This window comes from Haematobia irritans, chromosome 2 (genome assembly GCF_050003625.1).
Source record: "Haematobia irritans isolate KBUSLIRL chromosome 2, ASM5000362v1, whole genome shotgun sequence".
Classification (NCBI taxonomy): Eukaryota; Metazoa; Arthropoda; class Insecta; order Diptera; family Muscidae; genus Haematobia; species Haematobia irritans.
Genome location: NC_134398.1, coordinates 98,003,585 through 98,024,205, shown reverse-complemented (window position 1 = coordinate 98,024,205; position 20,621 = coordinate 98,003,585). Strand labels below are relative to the sequence as shown.

The 20,621-nt window shown below is 35.1% G+C and overlaps 1 protein-coding gene across 1 annotated transcript in view; it reads right to left on the bottom strand.

Annotated features, from left to right (window-relative positions):
- The window catches only part of LOC142225850 (facilitated trehalose transporter Tret1-like), a 331,321-nt gene that overhangs the window by 110,492 nt on the left and 200,208 nt on the right, over positions 1-20,621 (bottom strand). Inside the window, exon 5 of the mRNA XM_075295671.1 lies at positions 10,846-11,258. Coding sequence (XP_075151786.1) covers positions 10,846-11,258 — 413 coding nt within the window. The remainder of the gene's footprint in view (positions 1-10,845; positions 11,259-20,621) is intronic.

Below are 20,621 nucleotides of genomic sequence, written 5' to 3'. Positions count from 1 at the left end.
ATCATATGGGCAACTATTTGCAACAGCTGAGGCAATTATTTGCAATATCTCTGCTGGACATACAATTCATGCAGCACTGATGGCGCCTAATAATATTCATCCTCTCAAGAACTGACAGATTATGAAACCTAGAAAACGTTCTGAGGTGATGCTGTCGTCGACAGAGAACGCATAATCTGTCAGGAGAGGGCTGGGAGGAACGAAGCGTACTTGTTGGGGAACGAGTCGTTTTCGCATTCGCGAAATGCGAGCGAATTCCTTCGTTAGCCGGAGGCCTTGCGTCAATACCGCGGATATCGCGAAGACATGTCAATGTCTGTATTCTTTCCGTGAGAAAGAAGTCCAAATCTGACCAAGGAGACAAAGCACACTTGTCCGTAATATTCTGTTCCCGAAGTGTAACAGTACATTTCGGCAATCTTTGAAGACATAAAAAGACGAGGATGCGATCCCAATCGTCAGTGGCCACATCGTAGATGGACATTGTCGAAATGCATGTCGAGATACCACGGTATAGTTTCTTCAGTGCTGAACTGGTCTCAGACTCCAAGACCCGTAAATCAAATAATAACTTGAGTTAGTGGTTCACCAATTGGCGGGTATTATCATAAGTACCCCTTAGTGCCTTCCACGCAAAAGCGAAGCTTCTATGCGTGAGCGGAAATTTCGAAACAACCTCGCAAGCTTCACCACTGGTCTTCTTGAGCAAATTACACAATTTCTCAATATCGCTAAGTCGGCTATTGTTAATTTATCCCGCTGTGAAGAAATCTCTAAATGTCGGTCAATTAAGAAAATCTCCGTCAAAAACATCTATATCACAAGGCGGTAGATTGAGACTGTGGGAGGAACTATTGTCTTCCCTAGAGATAATGGAAGAACTGTGTGAGTCATCGGACCTATGAGAAACACTCAAAAGTGATGCTTGGTCCTCCAACCTATGCGATTTAGCAGAATGTTTAGATGGTGCACGTAATACATCCAATTTACGTCGGATTGACTCCATAACATTCAGATAACAATTATAAGCCACATCATATTTGTTGTCAGCAGCCACGACTGCCTCGGTGGCGTTGCTCTGTGTGGAAACATATTCGAATAAGCTCTTAACCTTTTCCACAACGACTCGGAACCATGACATTCTAGTCTATAGGCAGTGAGATCATCGTCTCGCAAACTGTGAAACTTCGTTTCAAATCGGACTACTGCGTCAGTTGCTCTTGTGAAGGCAGTCAATGGTGTAGTAGTCTTTATGACAAAGTACTAGCAAACTTGAAGGGTGAAAAAATTGACACGTGAAAAGAGTATAAATTGGTTCAAAAATGCAACTTCGATTCGTCGTCGAACAAATGAAAATGCAGGTTTTTCTTCCAGTGTATGCGAAATGTGTATCGTCAACACACAATATTTCTCGCAGTGTACCGAAAATACCAAAATGTGAATAAGGTAACGTAATTACCACAAAAACACAAAAAAATGAGACAGAAAATATCTCACAGTGTACGGAGTACAACCAATTTTTTACAGTGTATCGTCGATACACCAATTTCCTTACAGTGTATTGGAAATACCAGCTAAGATTAGCTCTGTAAGGTAATTTATAAGTATTTTAACTTTTTGTAAATATTGGCGAAAATTTTCTCGAAGTGTATGAAAACACGTAAAGTTTCTTTAAGTGTATCGTAAATACAAGAAACTCGTTTCCGCGTGGCGAAATATAGGTAAAATCTTTATTTGGAAAATATTACAATATTCTTCCCAGTGTACCAAAAATTTTTGCAAGTGTATCGTGAATACAAAAAATATTTTCAGTGTATCGGAGAATACAAAGAATGATTTTCGCGTGGCGAATTATCGAAAAAATGTAAAACTTTATATATTACGAGAGTTTCTCTCAGTGTATATATTATCCAAAATTTCTCCCAGTGTACGTAGATATACAAAATTTGTGCAAGTGTATCGTGAATATCACTTGCCAAATGTAAAAATCACAAAACAATAAAAAGTCGTGAACATTAAATTGTAAAATATCAACTTGGCCGATTGTAGGGTGCACGGACTGTAACGGTTGGCTGATAAGTCCCCGGTCTGACACATAGATGGCGTCGCTAGTAGTAAATTATTCTTTATATTATTTTTTTTATTATTATTTTTTATATTATTTTTATATAGTACCAACCTTCAAGTGATTCGTGTCAAAATTTGACAGTCAAGTCAATACGGTGAAGCAAACACTTGGCTTGAGAATGAGTTTCCGGACTCTGCCCCAGGGAAATCAACAATTTCAATTCAAGTTTTTTTTTTTTTATTGAGTCTTCTTTTCTTTTTATGGTACAATGAATGAATGCGAATGTGTAGTTGTTATACTTAGAACTATTGTTGTCTTATCCTAATACACGATGGTCATGCACATTAGCTACTTGCTTGCAATGATGACTGGTAGACGTAAAGGGAAAATACGTAGCAAAACAAAAGTGAGAATAGGCTTGCTCTCGGCCTATATCAACTGCTGGTAATGCAATGGAGATTACCGATAAACAACTATGTGACGATAAATAACAAACAACTTAAAAACGAAATAACAATTTGACTGTTAAGAAATGACGAACAGCGTAAATAATAACCTTTAATTTAGTATGGTATCAGAGTGTAGTTAATATAGATGTAAAATAAGCGAATGATCATATGGAGCTATATTAGTGTATAATATAATATATGATATAAATGTGTTTAATGAAGTAAAAATCGCAGCTTTTAATGCAAGTTTATGTTGCTTTCCGGGTGAGGTTCGTATTGAGCATTTCAGTAAATAAAGTATATAAATAATTGGAGTATTTATCCTCTGTGCGTTCTAGGAACCTTTTTGTAGAAACGTTGCGTATTTTGATGGTCTGGAACATCAGAAATGTTTTCGTTTATTATGGCAACTGAAGATAGGTAATTCGAACCAGACCAGACTGAGTGCTCCTCCAAGTTGTAGATCTCTTTTAAAAGGTCATTTTCATGAATGGCGAGTTTCTGCACGAATGACAGATGGAGGTTAAACGCATATTCATTGAACGGTTTAACTTCCGAGGTGTCATAAATGTGTTTGTTTGAAAATTTTTTGTTCCGTGAGGCGTAGTGTTTATTTATGCACCTCCGCAGTATTTTACGTTCGAAGATTTCCAATTGCTTGAACACTATCGGCGAGATAGTGAACCAAATTGGAAATCCGTAAGTGAGCGGCGGTCTGATAGCTACTTTGTACAAAAGTAGCTTAGTTTTCTGTGGTAAGTGTCTGCTATTCATGATAAAAGAAAATGACCCTAAAACACGTTTTGCCTTTTGCAGGGAATTCCGGGCGTGCTCGTTGAATTTTAATAAGTTGTTAAAATTTACCCCAAGATATTTAATGGGCTCCGTGAATGGGATTGGAGTGCCTTCCAGGAAGAGTTCCAGTGTTTTGCTTTGTTGTACTACTGACCTATGACATTTTCCTGAAGAGTTCCTGATGCAAATTGCTTGAGATTTTTCAGCATTTACTTTGATACCCCATGTTTGATAGAAATCATTTATAAGACGCAGATGTGACTCAGCTTTTTGTAAGGCCTCAATAGGCGACAAACTGTGTGCGTATATCAAACAATCGTCTGCATAAAGAATAGCCTGAGAGTCGGCTGTTGTATGTGGAAAATCGTTGAGGAAAATGTTGAAAAGATAAGGAGCCAAAATGCTGCCCTGGGGTACCCCACTATTGATGGACCCCATTGTGGATGATACATTTTCGATGAAGACTGAGAATTGGCGATTTGCGAGATAACTTTCGATTAATTTAACCAGGTGAGGTGGTGTTCCCAACACTGCAAGTTTGTACAATATGCCTTTATGGCATGCAGAGTCAAAAGCCTTCTCAATATCCAAGGATATTGCTACTATGCAAGTTTTTTTCCGTAAATTTTCGACAATATCATTGTGGAACTTAAGAAGAGCGTGTTGCGTGCCGTGTGCCTTTTTGAAACCAAATTGGAAATCGGAGATAGGCTCTACAAGAAAACTATTTTCAAGTTTTCCTTTTATTACGTTTTCAAAAAATGTCCCAATGTTGGATAATAGGGATATTGGTCGGAAATCAGACAAAGTTCTGCTATCTGTTTTTTTTCTTAATTGGTAATATTTTGGCCTTTTTCCAGTCATTAGGAAAGTAGCAGTTATTTATGCAATTATTAAAAATATACGCCATCAGATTAATTGCCGATTCAGGTAATTTTTTAAGAATGAAATTTGAAATTCCATCCATGCCGGATGATTTTTTATTGTTTATGTACTGAACAATGTTTTTAACCTTTTCAGGATTTGTAAAATTGTGTGTATCCGGCTTGGAAATAGCCGTGAATTGGTCATCAAAGGAGTATAAATGGCGTGGAATGGGGTCAGTGCATGATGTCACTCTAGAATCAAGATCCGATACTGGATGCTGTGGGATTGTTTCCTGGAATACTTCAGAATAATAATTTTTGAAGTGCTCGGCTATATCACTTGCATTGGTGATATCATTTCCATTATGGTTAATCTTGTTACAGAAGGGAAACTTATTCTTCCCAGTGACTTGGTAAATTTTCTTAAAGGCGGAGGGACCAGGATTTATTTTACTCAATGTATTACTGAAATTATTAGCTTGTTCTATAGCTACTGATTCTTTAATTATTATTTTTAGGAGTTAGATTTGCTTTGACAGGATTTTATACTCACTGGATATCCTGTTTCCAGACCGATGAAATATTTTTTTGAGTTCCTTCTGCCATGAATACTTCAGCCTGAAGAGCTTTTTTGACCTTTCGGAGAGGGGAAATTTTCCATCTTTAATTTCGGTCTGCTGTGAATGGTTATTATGGATAGTGCTGAAAGATAAGTTGAAATTTGATATTACTGAATCAATTTCATGATTTTGAAGATTGATATTTGTTGTAGGTGTTAACCGGTCAACGGCGTCATCAAAATAGTGGCGAAAATTGTCCCAATTTGTGGTGGCGTATGAAGTTATAGTTCTGGGAGATCTCATGAGTGGTCCGGGCTGGTGAAGTTGCAGATCCAGTTTGATCGGTAAATGGTCAGAGAAAGTTGGAAGAGTCTGAATTTGGTAGTTTTGGTTGGCAGCGTCTGTGAGCTGAGAGCTGACAAGAAAATGATCAAGAAATGAGCAGCCATTAGGGTAAGATGGCGTAGTATCACAAATGCGTGTGATATCAAGTAAGTTGTTGCCAAGCCAAGAGTAAAGTGTTCTGCCATTTGAATTTTCGATGGAGTCGCCCCATGATGTATTTTTGGCGTTTAAGTCACCCCCTAGGACAAAGGCATCAAAAGTCTTACAAAATTGCAGCAGTTTTTCAAGATCCGATTCCAATGTTTGCGAAGGATGGTTACACGGGATATAAACAGAACCAAAGAGATATCGCTTCCGGATACCATCTGTCATAAAGTCAATTTGAATAAGGCAAGTATTCATTCCAATATTATTGAGGTAGACTCTATTAAACTTAATATAATTTTTAACGACCACTGCAGTACCGACTGATGAGTTATCGGTGACTATTTGATATCCATTGATTTTAACTTTCCTATTACTTCGCAGGTGACATTCCTGGATGAAGCCAATGTCTATTTTGTTATGGAACAGCAAATTTGCCAGGTCCAATTGTCGACTAGCATCATTAAGGGATCTTACGTTAAATGATATTAATTTAATGGATCTATGGATCATTATTGTTATGCTTAATTTTATTAAAAAGACGCTTGAATTCAATTCTTGCATCAGACTTTGACATGTTTTTGTAATTTGATAAAAATATACTTATTTCTTGTTCCAATGTAAGCTCCTCGGGTTCCATGAAGTAACTAGCTAAGTTCATGAATTCATCAATGATGCTTTTTGATGTATGTTGTTTAGTGGGTTGTTGTTGTTGGAAAATTTTTGCAAAGGTTCGCCCAGGAGACACTAAAGAAGAAGATATGGCACGATTTACTCTGTTTGTGGCAATGGCCTTTTCTGCTAAAGATTTGTTAATTCGTTGCTTACGGATAGCAACATACTTTTATAAGTAGGACAGCCTCTCCAATTTGCAGGGTGATCTGCTTCACCACAGTTATTGCAGAATGGTTCCGACTTGTCCTCTCTGGTACGGGGGCACTGACCTGGCTCATGGTCACGATTACATTTTACGCACCTGTAAGGGGAATTGCAGTTTTTCGAAATATGGCCCCACCATTGGCACCTACGGCATTGTATATCAGATTCCTTTTTCTTTGGGACTTCCCAATTTACAACTTCATTTAAAAGACCTCGGATATTGGAAAGATGTGAGATGTCCTTTCCAGGAAGCAGCGATACCAAAAATAGGCCGGTGTCGAAATTTTTTGTGATTGAGCTAGGGGTCTTGAATTTTGTGACTTATGCAATTGTGTTTGGTGCCTTCAAAGACAGCTCTGATTTTATATCATCAATGGTAGTACTGGCAAACAATCCCCTTAGGACAACTGATGTTTGTTTAAGTTCCCTCGCTGTGAAAGAGTGGGAGTGTATCTTCTTCTCTCGTAAAATTGACATCATGGATGTGTGGACGGCTGGGTCAGAAAAATATATTTTACTTTTATTTTTGTTTATGTTTTTAAATCAAAGACAATAAACTTGAGGAAGATAGGAAATTGGCTTGCGTCATACCAAATGTTGCATTTACCATGTTAGTTCCATACATGTTTGTAATTTTTTTTATTTGTTTTTCGTTTTTATTTTTTAAATGAAAAACTTAATTTTCTTAATGAAACAATGTGCAATTTTGGGCAACAACAAAAAAATTATATTTTCCCCTTTATGGAAACTTATTTCGTGTACTTAATTTCTTTTTATTTGCATTTTAATGCTATGTCAATACTTGTCGTATACGCGTTTGGTTCGAGTATGAAACTAACACGGTAAATGGTTTGATCTCCTCAGTAGCCAATTTCCTATCTTCCTAGAGTTTATTGTCTTTGCTTTAAATGAAAAAGTGGGTATTGTGGCTTTCAGTTTATCAGCCAAAGTGGCGATATTAACATTATAAAGAAAAATTGGGGACGCCATTTTATTTTAGTGTTGTTTTTGTTCTCCGTACTCTGATGGGTTTGATGATTCTTTTCTGGCTCACCGCGGCCAATGTCAATATCTGCCAGAACACCTAGTATGCCAAATCTATTCTGGTCAGAGGGGTTGTGGTTTGCCAATCTCTCTGAAAGATCGGGAATTGAAATGTTTATTGGTGACAATGCACTTTCAAGCCGCTGGCGTTTGCGGTCATTGGTGTTAAATGTTGATTTTGTTTCAGCTTTGCCATTAGTCACGGCCGGTTAATGATGCTGAGAAGTTGAAGCCTCAACCTCTGTGACATCAAAATCCATGCCATGGAGCAAAGTACCAGGCATCTTAGATGCAGTTATATGCAAATAGGATGCCTGATAAGATGTTTGTTGTGTATAAAAATCAAATAAACTTTGGTAAAAATTCTCGCACAAACATATACGTCTGTTCAGTAACAGTGTTGCCAAATCTCTCAGGGAAATCAACAATAATTGATTGGTATGCAAAGACTTGGTTACCGACGAAAACATCAAAAAAATCCACAAAATGATTTTGAATGACCGTAAAATGAAGTTGATCGAGATAGCAGAGGCCTTAAAGATATCAAAGGAACGTGTTGGTCATATCATTCATCAATATTTGGATATGCGGAAGCTCTGTGCAAAATGTTTGTTAACTCGTAATACACCCGAGTTTTTCCGTCGATATGTGACAATGGAAGAAACATGGCTCCATCACTACATTCCTGAGGAAAGACTCTGTTTTTTTGGATGCGCGTGGAATAATTTTTATCGATTATCTTGAGAAACCATCAACAGTGACTATTATATGGCGTTATTGGAGCGTTTGAAGGTAGAAATCGCGGCAAAACGGCCCCATATGAAGAAGAAAAAAGTGTTGTTCCACCAAGACAACGCACCGTGCCACAAGTCATTGAGAACGATGGCAAAAATTCATGAAGTGGGCTTCGAATTGCTTCCCCACCAACCGTATTCTCCAGATCTGGCCCCCAGCGACTTTTTCTTGTTCTCAGACCTCAAAAGGATGCTCGCAGGGAAAAAATTGTCTGCAATAAAGATGTGATCGCCGAAACTAAGGCTTATTTTGAAGCAAAACCGAAGGAGTACTACCAAAATGGTATCAAAAAATTGGAAGGTCGTTATAATCGTTGTATCGCTCTTGAAGGGAACTATGTTGAATAATAAAACGAATTTTGACAAAAAATGTGCACACTACCAAACGGTAAGGTCCAACAACAACAATAATATAAAAATCAAAAAGTTTCGTGGAAACTCAAATATATCAATATTAAAATAATATAATATATGTAGATCAAATACTGTTATTTTATTGTTTATATGGACCGACCGTAGGGTACACTATCACGTAACACGTGCGATAAAAGTCAACGACCGATTACCGAAGGAATCAACAATAAATAATTTTCCCAACTGAACTTGCAAAAAATTATTTTAATAATTTCGCGCCGAAAGCGACCCACGCTAATAAACCACCTGTATGCAGTTCGAACGTATGTTGGATGTGACACCTGTGTGCGTACGTGTGTATATCCAAAGATTATAGATCTAAAGGGTGATTTGTTAAGAGCTTGATAACTTTTAAAAAAAAAAAACGCATAAAATTTGCAAAATCTCATCGGTTCTTTATTTGAAACGTTAGATTGGTCCATGACATTTACTTTTTGAAGATAATTTCATTTAAATGTTGACCGCGGCTGCGTCTTAGGTGGTCCATTCGGAAAGTCCAATTTTGGGCAACTTTTTCGAGCATTTCGGCCGGAATAGCCCGAATTTCTTCGGAAATGTTGTCTTCCAAAGCTGGAATAGTTGCTGGCTTATTTCTGTAGACTTTAGACTTGACGTAGCCCCACAAAAAATAGTCTAAAGGCGTCAAATCGCATGATCTTGGTGGCCAACTTACCGGTCCATTTCTTGAGATGAATTGTTCTCCGAAGTTTTCCCTCAAAATGGCCATAGAATCGCGAGCTGTGTGGCATGTAGCGCCATCTTGTTGAAACCACATGTCAACCAAGTTCAGTTCTTCCATTTTTGGCAACAAAAAGTTTGTTAGCATCGAACGATAGCGATCGCCATTCACCGTAACGTTGCGTCCAACAGCATCTTTGAAAAAATACGGTCCAATGATTCCACCAGCGTACAAACCACACCAAACAGTGCATTTTTCGGGATGCATGGGCAGTTCTTGAACGGCTTCTGGTTGCTCTTCACTCCAAATGCGGCAATTTTGCTTATTTACGTAGCCATTCAACCAGAAAAGCCTCATCGCTGAACAAAATTTGTCGATAAACACATTTCGAACCGAACACTGATTTTGGTAATAAAATTCAATGATTTGCAAGCGTTGCTCGTTAGTAAGTCTATTCATGATGAAATGTCAAAGCATACTGAGCATCTTTCTCTTTGACACCATGTCTGAAATCCCACGTGATCTGTCAAATACTAATGCATGAAAATCCTAACCTCAAAAGAATCACCCTTTATAATCTTTGTTGAAAGCGACCGTAGGCGAGTATTTACTTTTGTTTTCATTTATATTCACACCGAAGGATATGCTCACTTTTTAATTATCACTGAAAGTACATACCTTGGTTGTTGAATTTAAAAATATATGTGTATATATAAATTGAAAATGCCTCGTAGAGGATGGTGATCGTCGATCGTGATTGTTGTTGTTGATTGGCGTAGCCTTTGCCTTCGAGGAAGAAATAAAAAAGAGCGAATTAATTCTTTCCAATAATTATTCGGCTTGTATGGACCAATGAATGCGTGGCATAAAAGTAAAAGAGATAAAAAGTCACTGGGTTAGAAGTTGAACCAAAATAATGGGCTTTATTAAATAAATTATTGCTCGTCAAACAATATTTACCTTCGTAGAAGAAAAGTTAGAAAATGTCCTTATTTTCGTACCGAAAAGCAGAAAAGGTATAGATAAATCCTAACGGCGGGATTACACTTGAAAATGATTATATGATTTAACAAAAGCTAAGAAAACGGCATTTGAACTTAAACAGTGCCTTTAGAACACTCCCAATTTTTTGGTGTGAAAAGTGTGGAACTACTTTTAGATAAATAAAATTTTTATTAATTTTTATGAAATAAAACAATAACTGAACCTATAAGTTCAGTCTATAAATTCACTCTATAAATTTTCATAGGGGGGCTGTTGTCTAGCTTTGCTAATGCTCATCGGTCCAAAATTGTTACCACTCTTTCTTGTCCCCAATGTACACAATTTCAGAGCTCAACGTGCGTTCGTTGATTTAATGCGTCAAAACCCTGTCATTTGGCCCATAGTGCATTAAATTTGAGTCAATGAAACAAATTTGGTGATATAACGAAAATTTTCGTAGATATTATTACAATATTCATTCGAACTTATTCCGTTATGAAAACGAATTTTGTGTTAATCAACGAAACGTTTCACACTATTAATGTTTCCACTGCCTTAATGAAAATGTTTCATTATATCAAAGAAAAATTTTCATTAGCTCAATTTAAATGAAATATTCTTTATGTGTATTATAAAAAAAAAAAAAAAAAAAAAACGTAAGAAAGTGCTAGCTTAATTGAATCCATCAAAAATCGCCCAATAAGTAATGTATCAATCACAAAATTGAGTGTTACGTCCAAAATGATTGAAGCAATTTCAGTTAATTGGATCAGGTAATATTGTGATTGAATCATTGTGATTGGTTTACTAAAGACTACACTTACCTTTACAGGAAAAATTTCGACAAGTAATACCAACGTCAATGCTATCAATCCCATATTGCCAAGAAAAACTACGAATGCCATCAGTAGTAACGGAATTGATGAGAAGTTGGACAAGTCAATCCTTTGGGCATAGAATGTGTATGCCCCGAAGGCAGTCAGTCCCACCGCCATTCCACCAATCGACCACAGCATTAAAACCTTACGTCCAAATATATCCACAAGCAATGTAGCTGCGTAGGTTCCTGCTATTTGCAATACACCCATAATTATAGTGCATGTATTAGGGTCCATTGTAGATCCAGAATTTTCAAAAATACTTGTCATGTAATTGACAAAGGCAAAAATTCCACTGAATTGATTTACGAAAAGAAGAACTGCAGTTGTTGCGTAGCATTTCAAGGCGTCTTTTGTTACTGTAATGGAAACGAGTTGAAAATATAATTTTTAGTTAATTTCTAAAATTTTTGAACTCATAAATAAACAACAATTTTGGGATTTCCGACGGAATACCAAAAAGTTTTTTGGCGGGGATTTATACCCTCTCAGCAGGGAGCCACCATGGTGCAATGGTTAGCATGCCCGCCTTGCATACACAAGGTCGTGCGTTCGATTCCTGCATAGTCTAAGTGAGCCTGATATGTACATCGGGCTACCACCAAACCTAACCTATACCCTCTCAGTAATGCTGCTGACATTTCTGGGCCTTTCAAAAACTTTGGCTGAATATTCTATGTGAGCTAAAAATAACTAGCTTTTTAGCCGATTTTTTATACATTTCCCAAGAACATCCTTTGGAAAAGTCTTAGAAAGTGCGCTATTAAGCAAAAATTTATATTTTGGACAATTTAATGTCGAAAATTCATTTGATTAGAACCAATTCGGTTTTGCAAATTAATAAAATTATACATTTTTTCTTCATTCCACAAAAAAATCTGTTAATATACTAATTTTTAAGTCTAATCGCCTAATTATAAGGACAAAATTACTTTATTGAAAAGTGTATCGACTTTTGGACAAGGAGACAAACTTTGTAGCAGAGAAATACGTCTTCTATGCTAAGCAAAGCACAAAAGGGGAAATTGAGAATGCAATGTCTGGCGTCTACTCCCAGGTTCTGGAAAGCTTTGCGGGCCCAAGTGCTCCACGCCATCATCAGAGAATAGCATCAAGGACGATTTATGTTCATCTCACTTGTGGATGAGAGTTCTATGATTGTTTTAAAGCTGCGTTGATGCTACACTGAAAAAACAGTGAACCCACCAGGAAGAAAACTTTTGGTTAGTTTTAGAAAATGTTGAAAATTTTAACTAAATGGCATTACAAACGCTGGCATCTCGCCGATATCACAAAAATAAGTAAATATTTTTCAACCAATTCAAGAAAATTTATTAGACATAATTAATTTTTTGCACTTGTTAAAGAAAATTTTGTAGTTTGAAGGAAAAACTTGTATTTCAAATTGCAAGAATGCCTTTAGCGACATACGAAGTTCATAACTGACGCATTTGTAGTAAATTTTGCCAATTTAAAGAAATAATGAACTATTTTGTGAGAAATACGAATTTAGTAAATATTTATTACTAATTTGTGTATAATTTTTTCCAGTTTTTTAGTTTATTTAATTAACGTACGCAAAACATTATTAGAATAAAGGAAATTGAAAGCGGATAGCAATTCCATATTGACAATTTCTATACTTAATAATAGTTGGTAGAACATTTCTCAATGTAATATTTTTAGTTCACATGCAATTAAATGTTATCTTCGAATTTTCCCCAAAAATGTGTAGATAATAGAGGTGTGCGCGTGACACGTGTGAATAACGTGAGTCGTGAACAAAATCCAAAGCAACTGTCGTGAATGACACTAAAATATATGTCGTGCGTGAGCGTGCATGAGAAATAAAATCAATGCGTGAATAAAATTTCTGCAAAATCACGCTCACGAAAATAAAAGATTAAGTACTGGTTTTCATTTCGTCAATGTGCGTGAGTGGGATTGGCTACCACACGTATCGTGCGTGAGTGTAAGTGAAATTTCAGTCACGCGCACACCTCTAGTAGATATCATTTCATGAATTTTTTGTTAATTTTAAGTTAAACGTGTCGTCGTCCTTTTTTATTTTCATCTATGGAGTAAACTTTATAGACTAACACTAATATATTACAATATATATATATGGTTTGTTAATATCTTATGTATTTAGTAATAATGTTATCTGTTTCTTTATATTATATTTCTTTTCTGAAAAATCGAGATATTTATAGAATTTATTGAATTCAATACAAAGTCGGCGAAGCGGATCGTTGTTTTCAAAGTTCGTTCGGAAGTATTCTATGTGAAGCAGTACAAAGTTGCGGGTAGTCAGATTTAAATCTTCCGTTAATTACATCAACCGTAACACAGATATTCAGCATGGTACATCTACTTTTCAGTGTAGGTAATTTAATAAGTGATTGTCTTTCTTTGTAAGACAGCAAGGTTTGAGGTGTCCGCACCCAGAAAAAAGGGGCTCTAATGCCAACTGAACTTTATTTTAGTTCATGAGGATTAGTTCATTTTGGTTAAATTTTGCACAATATGAGTAAATGTTCCTTATTTGAATAATTTTTTGCTAACTTTAATGACGTTAACTAAAAATAAGAAAAAAAGTTGTATAAAAATATAGTGCACAATTTTACTACAAAATAAAATAGTTCATATTTTCCTAAAATGGCAGAAGTTTGCTTAAATTGAGTTCATAAGTCTCTCAAATGAGTAAATTTTACTAAGATTGTAACTGTCTTGAACTTCGTACAGCGCTAAAGACATTTTAACAATTTTTAAATCCAATTTTTTCTTTCAACATTTGAAATTTTCTTAAACAACAGAAAAAAATTAATTATTTAAAAAAAAATTCTTGAGTTTGACAAAAAGTATTAACTTATTTATAACATGTTGCAATTAGAATACTATTTTAGTTAAAATTTTCTAAAATAAGCCTACAGTTTCTTCCATGGTGGGTTCACTTTTTTTTTGGGTGCAGCTATTCCGACGTAAACAAAACAGTAAAAATTGCTTCTGTGCATATTCAATACGATTGCAATGAATTTGTTACTGTGGGTCCCAAATTATAGATCCATAATCCAGGATAGGACGCACAAGTGAAGTATATAAATTCCTAGTAACAAATGGGTCAGAAAATTCCTTACTCCAGCGCTTCACAAATCCAAGTGATCCATATGCGTTATTCACAGTCATAGAAATGTGAGATCTAAAATCTCGCCTGCGATCCAAAAGTATTCCAAGATCCTTAAAGGATTCAACACTTTCAAGCATTGTGTCAAACAAGTAGTAATTCGTGTCGACACAGTTTCATCTATAAAAGGAGATATGCTTGCATTTCCTTATGTTCAGTTCCATCATATTTGATGAGCACCATTTGTACATGCTATTCAGATCAGATTGGAGTAAGGATTGGTCCTCACTATTCCGAATAATCTTTATAATTTTAACATCGTCAGCATACATGAGAATATAACCGAATTGAATGGCTGATGGAAGGTAATTTATAAATAAGCAGAACAATAGAGGGCCAAGATGACTCTTAACCCTTTGACGACGAATGGGACATATATGTCCCATTTGGTATTTCCGTTGTAAAATCTACATTTGTGAACCAATTTTCAAAAAAAAATATTCTATCGACGCAAAACTCATGTACACCAGAGATCGGATTATGATCAAGCCTACTCAATCATCTCTTTAAAAATACGAATACAATCACTCATGTGCATAAAAAAACGAGTTCGTTCGACCCGTTCAAATTACAACAAAAATGTTGTGAGTTAAAAATGTATTGATTGAAGCAAAGACAATAAACTTGAGGAAGATAGGAAATTGGCTTGCGTCATACCAAATGTTGCATTTACCATGTTAGTTCCATACATGTTTGTAATTTTTTTTATTTGTTTTTCGTTTTTATTTTTTAAATGAAAAACTTAATTTTCTTAATGAAACAATGTGCAATTATGGGCAACAACAAAAAATTATATTTTCCCCTTTATGGAAACTTATTTCGTGTACTTAATTTCTTTTTATTTGCATTTTAATGCTATGTCAATACTTGTCGTATACGCGTTTAGTTCGAGTATGAAACTAACACGGTAAATGGTTTGATCTCCTCAGTAGCCAATTTCCTATCTTCCTAGAGTTTATTGTCTTTGGATTGAAGAACTTTGTTTCAATCGAACAAATCTCACACTCGATTTGGTTAGGAGGTTGTGAACAAAGACAATAAACTCTAGGAAGATAGGAAATTGGCTACTGAGGAGATCAAACCATTTACCGTGTTAGTTTCATACTCGAACCAAACGCGTATACGACAAGTATTGACATAGCATTAAAATGCAAATAAAAAGAAATTAAGTACACGAAATAAGTTTCCATAAAGGGGAAAATATAATTTTTTTGTTGTTGCCCAAAATTGCACATTGTTTCATTAAGAAAATTAAGTTTTTCATTTAAAAAATAAAAACGAAAAACAAATAAAAAAAATTACAAACATGTATGGAACTAACATGGTAAATGCAACATTTGGTATGACGCAAGCCAATTTCCTATCTTCCTCAAGTTTATTGTCTTTGGTTGTGAATGATTATACCCAACGCGACGCTCAATTTCAGTGAATATGATTGGTATGATTTTGCTGTTTGTTGTGTTTGATTTGATCAAAATGCAAATGAACAAGCCTGAATAAAATCAAGCAACATAAATTACATTCGCTGTAGTAAGTTAACACAGGTTTAGAAAACAAAAAAACTTTTATTTCATTAAGTTTTGTGGCTTAATTCTATAATAAGGAACTTCATTAAATTAACTAGGCACAAGTGTGAAAAATAAACATTTTTATACATATGGTCCAAGCCTATTTCTTTTCTCTGTAATGATGTTGCCAGCTAGAGAAAATTATCTCTCTGCTACTGCACTGCTAGCTGGTATTGAGTGAATTTCAAAAGCGAGTTTCGACAAATATGGATATTTTATCTGACTATTTTGCCACCACTCCATCAAATTAAAGTTTTCGGACATGTCTACACGTTCATTGCAATATTTTTCAACCTCGTCCTCAGGTTTAGCTCCCATTTTTGAAACTGAAGATAATTCCAGCAAATTTGCGAAAAAGAAAGTGTCGCTGTTTTTATTAGATTTTGGTTGTTGGCTAACTGCATCTACATATGTGCTACTACACAAATCAAAAGTAAAATTCGTCATCGAAGAGGGCGAAAGAGTGCTCGGATTTGAACTTTCTGCATAACCACGAATTCTTGAAATGCAATACTGCTTTATACTATGCAAACCGTCTGGCTGCATATTTATTGCCGGAGGATATAAGAAACACACCACTTGATGCAATAAATTCAAATTGGGGATCCATATATCCTCATTGAAGTTCATAACATTTTGTTTTGAAATTGAAATTGCTAACAAATCTTGGGAATTAGGCTTGCAAAGACTTTTAATTGTTATAATGGACGGAAGTACATAGCACAAGAATGGGGAACTACAGAGTTGTAATTTTTTTGGAAAACTACTTCAAAATTTTCGCAGATTTCCACTAGGGCTGTTATTATTGCTATGTTTACATGCAATAATCGTAGGCTTTCCTCATTTTTGGCCAACACATTGTTAATTTCGCTCCAATTATCCATAATCGATCTTAACATTTGGTAATGTGATTTTCAGCGTGCATGGCATTGACTTTTTAAGGATGTTGGTAGAAGATGTTGCAAATTTGCCTTTTTGAAGCATTTCACAATTTTTTTGCAGGACTCCAATATATCCGTGAGTTCTGTGGCGGATGCAAATGACGAACATTGTTTTGTAAAGTAACAAATTTTACTTTTTCGATATTTGGGACACCGAATTCATTAAAACACACATTTAAGCTTCCTTAGAATGTTGATCGCTCAAAATCCATTGATTTCATTCTAAAACCAAGTCAATGAACTTATTGTCTTTTTGATAATGAAATGTCACGCATAAAAAATTTCGCTTAATATAATTGTCCGTCGACATGTCGATGGTGGCTGATGCGCCACCACTGCTCACAACACTGATAATTTCCTCCTTAAGTTGCTGCCTTTTTTCTTTTGCGCACCTTTGGACATTTCGGGAAATTGCCGTTGGATCGGGCAACAAGTCCTCCACATCAATTCGCTCCAATCTTTATGAGAAACTTCGCTAAATGTTTAAAGCCTTCCCCAACAACTACGGAAAATGGTCGACAGTCTTGGGTCACCCAATTTATGCATTTTTCAAAAGCATCGGCTTTGTCTTGAGCAGAGATCGGTTTCAAGGTCTGCGGCTGTTTAATTATTTTGCAGCAGGTATGTCGTGTTAAATTCGATGTTTGATTAGTATTTCAACACTTTCTTACAAGTGCGGCAGTATACAAATCCAGATAAAACTGTACCGTTAGGTTTAATAATATCGGCTAAAATGCTCCACACAAAACTCCGACCCTTGCGTTTGCCAGACAGTGTGTAGTTACCATTTTCAACATTTTCAGCTACGCTTTCAGAATTTTCCTCCATTTGAAGCAAAAACCGAAAAACTAACACGTGTTTGTTTTCAGTGCACTTGCACCGAGTTTGAATGTGCGTTGAATAATCAAATGTCTCGAACAAACTCGAATGAAAACAAAAGTTCACTCTCGTTCATTCAATACCAAACAGCGTGTTTTATCCAAAGACAATAAACTTGAGAAAGATAGGAAATTGGCTTGCGTCATACCAAATGTTGCATTTACCATGTTAGTTCCATACATGTTTGTAATTTTTTATTTTTTTTTCGTTTTTATTTTCTAAATGAAAAACTTAATTTTCTTTATGAAACAATGTTAAATTTTAAGCAACAACAAAAAAATTACATTTTCCCCTCTATTGAAATTTATTTCGTGCACTTAATTTCTTTTTATTTGCATTTTAATGCTATGTCAATACTTGTCGTATACGCGTTTGGTTCGAGTATGAAACTAACACGGTAAATGGTTTGATCTCCTCAGTAGCCAATTTCCCATCTTTCTCAAGTTTATTGTCTTTGGTTTTATCATCCCTTGTTACTAAATTAATGCAACCAGTGATTCAAACTGAATGTTCGATCGAGATCAATACAAAATCGCTCACTCTCGCTCATCGAACCAAACAAAAGCATCAACATAAATCGAGTTACTGAACGAGTTTGATTGAAAAATTCTGTAACTCGTGCAGTTCTCTGATGGACACACATTTTTTAACGGCCTTAAAGGTAAAAATTAAATTAAGTACAAAACACGATAAGTTTTAAAGGCATTTAAAATGGTGTTAAATGCTAGTAAAAAATGGTTCACGCCTAAATAAATTTATGTGTACATTATAAAATTATTTATGTATGTTTATACTCTTCTTTTGTTAGAGTTTTTGATTTTCTTCCAAAATTTCAAACTTTTATACCAAAAACAGTTTTTTGTTAAAAAATTGTTATTTTTGCAATAAAAAAATAATATTTTATTCAAAAGCCATTTCGTTTATATCAAGCACTGTTTCTGACTGTAAATCTTTAATAACCCACGTTTCGAAGTTTCATTATAAAAACTTAATATAGTATAAATGTCTAAATTACAAAACAAATATTGGTTCGGTCGGAGCAGGAATTGAACCCACGACCCTTTGCATGCAAGGCAGAAATGCTAACCACTGCTCCACGTGGCCAACAAATGTATGTTTCTTTTAAATAATGTTATGTTTGCATGGGCTCGTGGGCGCTGCAAACTATGCTATATAAATGTAAGTTATAACGATAATTGTCTACTGGTGACTATAACTGCTATGTAGCCCAGTGTATAGTGTGTTGGCTTACAAACTGTATGGTCCTCGGTTTGATTCTCCGTCCAGGCGAAAGGTAAAATTTAAAAAATTTATAAAATTGAATAATTTCTTCAATATTATTTGTATTACAAAAAAAAAGGTACCAAGAACTAAAAATTTCGTGGAAGTGAAAGTTATGTTAGGGAATGAGCACAATCTTCTTTGGAGAAACTTCCCTACGGGAGATGGATCAAGCACAGGACCGGTACAGGACTAGTCCCTGGTGTGTATGGACCAGTCCTAGTTCTGGTCAAGACGTATGGGAGGGACCGGTCACATTAACATGGGTTTGTCATTGACGGGGTAAATTTACACTTTAGGACACGTCTTGGACTCGTTGCTAAGGACACGTCCTGGGACATTAGTAATAGCACTCCATAGACAGGTCCTCATGAATCAGTCTCGGACAAACTCTTAGGAATCTGTTTATGTTTGGTTATCCGAATCGCATCACAAATGAAAAACTTTTGAAATATGTTCAACAATAGGTTATTCTGTTAATTCTACTTCACTAAATATGTAGATCCAATTAGATTTTTATATCAAGCAAGTAGGGAAATCATAAAATTTTGACTATTTAAAAACTGCGACAAAGTGGATCACCGGTACCAGTTCTGTGATAGGTCCGTCAGTTGCAATTTGCACCAATTTCCCGTAGGGTTCTTCCAAGCATATAATATTTTTGGGTTCAAAATGCTTCCAAACATATAATATGTTCACATAAAACAAACATATTAATGTTTCGGCAGTATCCAATAATATATGTGCTTCCTGCAAAATATGTTTGGAACATATGTTAGAGAAGCGATTTTTTTTGAGGGTGTAGGGATAACAAACATAAATGCTGGCCTTGCATCGTATGTTAATTATAAAGGAGGCAGTGCGAGTGACGTTGCAGTACTATGGAACGAATGGAATCACAAAAATAAATTGTTCCAAAAATAAAATGCAGCATTATAAAATTAGTTTTTCAGGACAAAATTTTATCCAAAATAAATTATAAATGCTTATGCTAGATAAACAACTAATTTTTATTTAAATAGCAAAAATATTTTCTTATATTCACCATCATTCCAAAATGATTGCGACCGGACGAAAAAGACTGTTTTTCATATGTTTGGGTATAAACATTATATGTTTGGAACTCAAATTTTTAAACACAATATTTTTGAGTGCAAACATATAATGTTCATAAACTAGCATAATATGTTTGGGAAATATATGTTAATATGTTAAAACATATTATATTTAGGACATAAAATGTTTGTAAATATAATATGCTTGGATGCAAACATATATTAATTTAGAAATAGCCCATAAACATATATGTGTTTACAAAGAGAGACAAAGTGTATGCTGGAAGTAAAATAATAAAAGTAACCAATTGGCGCATTACAAATATATATACACAAAGAAAATTTCATTAAATATAGGAAAAATACAATGTGTGAATATAAACAAGTATAAATTTACATATTATGAGTAAAAATATATATGTTGTGATATAAGACTTCGCCAAAAATTGTATATGCTTAAGTAAAATATTAAAAAGAGTATTCGGAGAGAAAATTCATTCGGAAGATAAAATATATTTGTTCTTTCATGTTATGATACCCATTTTTAAGTCAAATCCCTTAATTTTATCGACAACACGACTTCATTGAAAGTATCGACCTTCGAAGATCTATAAAAACAAAGATTAGTTCCTGTTTATTAATGAGTAGTCCAAGAGGAGTTGACGGATTTTTTCGAAAATAAAAGTGGGCATTGAGTTCGAGTTTTGCCGCTAAAATTATTTCTCATTTTAGCGGCAAAACCAGAATAACATTACAACTTTTTCCGGTAAATTGTATTATAACATGGTGGGGAAAGATCCAAAGCAACAATTGA